General features: G+C 39.2%; 2 protein-coding genes across 2 annotated transcripts in view; one reads left to right on the forward strand and one right to left on the reverse strand.

Moving 5' to 3' along the window:
- SARC_08108 (hypothetical protein) overlaps positions 1–2,600 on the forward strand; it is a 3,170-nt gene extending 570 nt beyond the window's left edge. Inside the window, exons 2-5 of the mRNA XM_014297929.1 lie at positions 929–997; positions 1,157–1,243; positions 1,520–1,612; positions 1,926–2,600. Of these exons, the coding sequence (XP_014153404.1) occupies positions 929–997; positions 1,157–1,243; positions 1,520–1,612; positions 1,926–2,036 (360 nt within the window). The 3' untranslated portion in view covers positions 2,037–2,600. The remainder of the gene's footprint in view (positions 1–928; positions 998–1,156; positions 1,244–1,519; positions 1,613–1,925) is intronic.
- A 657-nt stretch (positions 2,601–3,257) lies between these two features.
- SARC_08109 (hypothetical protein) lies at positions 3,258–3,885 on the reverse strand (the record flags this gene model as incomplete). The annotated part of the gene is made up of 1 exon (XM_014297930.1): positions 3,258–3,885. Exon 1 carries the CDS (start codon positions 3,852–3,854, stop codon positions 3,258–3,260), a length of 597 nt encoding a protein of 198 aa, XP_014153405.1. The 5' UTR covers positions 3,855–3,885.
- Between the last annotated feature and the right edge of the window lie 1,766 nt (positions 3,886–5,651).

Raw genomic sequence — 5,651 nt, forward strand, 5'->3', positions numbered from 1 at the left:
ATATATATATTAGTAGTNTATATATATATATATATATATATATATATTATATATATATATATATATATATATATATATATATATATATATAGTATATTATTATATATATATATAGTATATATATATATATATATATATATATATATATATATATATATATATATATCTATAATGTGTGTGTGGGTGTGGGTGTGGGTGTTTCTACATATATGTTTGGAATCATATATGATATTGTCGGTTCAAATTTACATTCATCGTTTTTAGGTGTCTACCCATAAGTACGTGTTGATATTTAAGTAAGTATCCAACCTTCAATCCGTGTATGTGTATGCGTGTTCGTAGCCGAGAACGCAAGTAGTTCTTCATGTATACTTTTTTTTAGAAATATTCTGTTGTGACTATATGTACTGATTTTTGTGGCTTTTTACAGTTTGATCATAGATATCTGCTATCTTACAGATAGTAGCGTTTATCCTGTATCAAACATGTACAATTTTATTTATTTTGGTACATACCTCTACATAGATATATGGAGCTTCATTTACAATTCAATTTTGTGCTCATATGAAGACTATTGGATCAATTAAACATCGCGCACAGGATAAGATGTATTTCAATCGATGAAACTATGTTCAATTTACAGCACATGCCTATCATTCCTAATCTACATTGATGTACTTTTTGATTGTGTCACATTGAAGTGTTTTGTAGGTATTTAAGTGGATTACATTATTAAATCACACAACTGACGTGAATTATCGCATTTTTCACTATGTATGGAAGTGAAGGTGAACAGTACCATATTGTATACTGGCGTAATGACATTCATTTTAGAACCATAAGGTGCAGCAGGAGATTGTGAACCGAAGTACGTCGATGCGAAATCGTTATATTTCTCTACTTACTATCAGATTGCTATTCCATGCAGCGAACGGATTTAGATTTGACATCCATAGGCCCAGCCATTGAAGAGGTGAAAGACGATTGTTTAGAAAAGGTATGTTCGTATTTCAATTCAAATTATCGATCTCGCAGTTGTCAGTGACGACGGAAACGCCGCTACCAAACAACCATGGTTTGATCGCTGCAGTATTGCTCCACCTTTTCAATCGCGCTCTTACTGTTATTAAGTGTTCGTCCTTTATGAACTTTGTAGTTTCATCGCTGGGGAAGTGCGGTCTGCAACGCGATAGTGGAAAGAGGTTACTGGGCAGATTTGGCAGATCCGGCCACAGGATATCCAGTATGTTCCGTCGACAACATTGTGTGCATATTTTATATTGAATAGCATATGTGCATTGATTCTCACCGTCTGCTCTAAGCGTAAAATTCCTTGCTAATAGCTTATGACAGATGTTTAGAATGTCCATGGTACTACGCGTATCCGCAGATGATGAGAAACCCGCCATGGATTTATCTTCACAACACTGCGCATGTGTGCTTATATCACTTCTAGTACAGCTCAAGCTCAATTTGCTATAATATTCGCTCATATTTACTCTCAATGTTTCCTTTTTAGATGTTAGGCGAGCCCGGTACCAGCTTCTACCCAGAGGTCATTGGAGCTCAAACATTGCTAGGATACGATATGATACTGACTGGCTGTTGTCAGGTACGGATCTCACGAATAGACTTCATGCGACGTGTATTTATTTTATATGTGCAATTTGACTGTGCTCGACATTCTGCTGCGGAAATATCGTTGTTTTCTGTCGGTGCGTGTCATGATGTATTGAATAGAAATAAGATTGATTATCGCTCTGTAGCAGCTAGAGCACTGGCATCAATTGTATCGCTCTGTAGCAGCTAGAGCACTGGCATCAATTGTACACCTTGCCTATTTCATTTTTTTGAAACGTACCGTGGATGAGGCACGACAATGACGCAATGTGTCGTCGGTTTCTTATATCAATGTTACACTGCAGATGTTATGCCATCCATTGTATGGAACGAAAGTATATCCGGCATCAATGTTCACCACTGCCCCCAGGGATGTCCTGGCGGAATGTTTTGCTCAATGTACTGATGCCGCATAGCTACTGTTATGCGACGTTTGGGAACCTGAGGAATTGAATCGGGTCATGGTAGAACATGGACCGATAGTGAAATGCTGTGTCACGAGGAAGAAGAAAAAAAAAGTTAGTGACATGCACGCGTGAGCCTTCGCGCTGCCAGCAGCATCAGTATCTGCAGCATCGGCAATTTGCCCCTATCATGATCATCGCTCGTGCAGGATACACCATTACTATATTTCTAGAAAATAACCAAATCTATATCCGGTGACGATTGACTATTTGGAACTAGTTTTCCTGTAATTGCGTGAGTATAGAGATACGTCGTTATCTGATGCTCTCGAGAACAACGAAGTTTGAGAAACGCATGTATGCATCTCGAGAACGAAGCACGTATACCTGCGACCATAGCATATTTCTGGAATATACAGATGTAGTACATCGCAGATGACTACAGCCAATATGATTTCTGAAAATCTACCACTGCGTCACCACTGTGATGGCATATCAGTGAATTAAAATCACAAGAACAATTTCTATTATATAGAGCTTTGTTAGTAGTAAACCTCGTTGGATTTGAGAAACTGGCATGCCAAGGTATCAAAATCAAGATTTTTTATTTTATTTTAATACACAGCCTCCAAATGAGACATTCGACAAGACATTATTAATCCAAACCAGTCTATTTTCTGCATCTGATACCCGAACCCCAATTCTACCCAGAACAATGAATAAATTTAACATCATTCACGTATTGACTTTATTTTTGTGCATATTTAGTATTGTACCCCGCATACCAAAAGTAAAACTAGCGTGCGCCAATGTGATGTCATGTCGCAATTACACAGTAATTGTGAAGAACTGAAGTCATAGACGATGTAATTTGGATCAACTATCTCAGGTTCATCGCATACCACACCCATATATATATGATTTGCTTAAAAACCCATTAAATAACATGTGTATACCCATTTTTCGGCAATATTTACATACAACGTATTTATCTGCCCCGTCTACACCCCATGACTGCTTGGAGAAGTCTCTAGTCGACATGAGCATTTCATAACGTGAGAATTGCAGTTCGCTTTTTCGCACCGTTGATAGTACCTTCAACACTGTGACGAACTGTGGGGACTCCCAAAGATATTTACGAGTTGGCTACTCAACGGATCAGGCCGAATAATTAAATGTGATGCCTTACTCTCACCATCCTAGACTGAGCTCAACATCAATCGCCACAAAGCATCAATCGATATCAGCGTCAGAGCCTCGATATTGTGGGGATTCTACATCAGTGCGCGCTGCTTCCAGATGTAGTGATTGCCTTTGTAAATACTCGGTCACCTTCTCTTGAACTGTCATTGGACCCAGATGCGATAGTTCCTGGAGCCTACGTAAGTGTATATACCTACAAGAACCGTCATTTAAGACCTTTTTTGACGTGCGTGACATTTTCTCAATCTTCTTACTCGTCCTCGGGTGTCTATTTGGCACTCTTACAGAATGCCTATGACTATCATACAAATTTGTATGTTTAGGTGTATTCTGAGGGTGGTAATGGCGATGCAGTTTCTTAAGTAATTGTATCGTCTGCTTTTGTAGTATTTCCCTTTCCAACTTCTCGCTGACAGACTGTATACCATCATCATTAAGGTCTCGGTAAGGATAAGATTGTTCCTTGCTACCGTAACGTGGCTCCGATATTAATGGAGACGTAGCTGCACACTGCTCCATCTGGAGTGTGCTCACAATACCTTCCATGCTTCTTGGAAGTACTGGTGTCGAATGTAAATGCTCATCCGACATATTTGTTGGCTTTTCATGGGAAAGGACACCATACATTACATTACGAGGTGAAAGTGGTTTATTGCCGCTTGAGAATAACCGATTCTCGCATAATTTGGAATCAGGCACCGTAGATATTTGTGTTGACCGTCGGCTCACTTCTGAATGTGTACACATCTTTTAAAACATTGCGCACAAATTCATATATATTTTCGTATCCGATGCAACGTGCATATACTATGCTGCATTGCACAATCCGCACAACAATGTATTAGCTGTGAGACTGTATCAGATTTTTGTTCGGCTCCTTGTTTTATTATCAATTAATATTCTGAAATTGAGAAATTATTTCCGCCAGCCACAGCATGAGACGGCATATAATTCGTCTGTACAGATGAAGTTGTCGAGAATGTGAGATGTTTAGGCGAATGGGGATGTGTCTAAAAAAGCTCCAGCCTTGGTCAGTTTCCAATTTCCAAGCCTGAAAGGCTGAAAGACTTGAGAAATTAGAAACCCCAGTGAAACGCTGAACAGGAGTACAGCCAAGACTGATGAAACTTGTGAAAGTGTAAACTTGAAAGTCATATGCAATTATGCAACCCCCCTGGCACCTTATGCGTGTATTCTTTTTCTTGAGCGTCGGCCGTCGCGCCGTCGTCTGCTACAGTATTTTTATCAAAACCCTTCTGCTCTTTAAAAAAATAAAAATAAACCAATGTACACTGTACAGTGTTGACTGTTGACAGTTGAGTGATGTGTTGTGTTGTGTGTAAATAGGACTAGAGTGAGAGGGGCCGCTAGTCCGCTACTCTACTGAGAGAGTAGAGACCTGGACAGGCTCGACTAGAGTAGAGGGCGCAGGACGCAGGGCACAGGGCTGCAGGCCGTACGCTTTTTCAGACCTTTTTTTTTGGGGGGGGTTTTTGTACTTGTTTTGATAGATATATTTTGTTAAAAAATTAAATTACAATAACTTTAAAATATGATTTTTATTTCCCAGACAGCCTTAGTTTTTCTCCGTTTCTAATCCAATCACTCTACTCTTTGCTGGTGTCTGATGGTCATTGGTCAATATACACCACTGTGTCAGGCTGTCAGTGATGAGTGAGTGGCCACTGGCCCGCAACAGCCAACAAGGGCAGCCAGGCTGTCACGCACAAATTAATAAATGAAGTAAATAAGTGAGTGAGAGAGAGACGAGACTCGAGAGAGTGAGGCCAACTTGCCAAGACGCTCAAGAACTTTTTAAAAATTAAAAACTTACGACCCAAGCGGTCAACTCTGGTCAAGCCAGGGCTCCTTAGAAACTTGAACAATATGCTCTCTTTCTAAAAAATAGAATAGCTCACTGCTCAACGCTCAATGCTCAATGCTCAATGCTCATGCGTTCTGGCCTTCTGCTCTCAGCCTTCTTTAGAAGTATAGAGCTCTAGAGAGTGATAACTCTATATATAGCTAATGCACAAGAATAAATGTTACTCTTTACTCTCAGGAATAAATGATACTCTCTACTCTGCAACGAGCTTTATAATAATCTAAATGATTGGGTTTGAAATACATACCCATTCCTATTGAATATATATTAAAAAAATGACAGACTCAATTATAAAAACTTTTTAGATTCCCCCTACGGAGTAAACGGGCCGGACTATGTATGTACCACCTGGCTGTGGTCTATGTACGTCCAGCACACGCCTCTCCCTCTATGATGTGCTATTTGTACAAACACGTGAATACACGAGTCCACAAATCACATATCCATGTGTAAACACTTGCAGATATTAGTACATATATGTGGATATATATGAATATACATATATGTAGATAGATATATATACATATATACACACACAC

The sequence above is a fragment of the Sphaeroforma arctica genome (genome assembly GCF_001186125.1).
Source record: "Sphaeroforma arctica JP610 unplaced genomic scaffold supercont1.698, whole genome shotgun sequence".
NCBI lineage: Eukaryota > Ichthyosporea > Ichthyophonida > Sphaeroforma > Sphaeroforma arctica.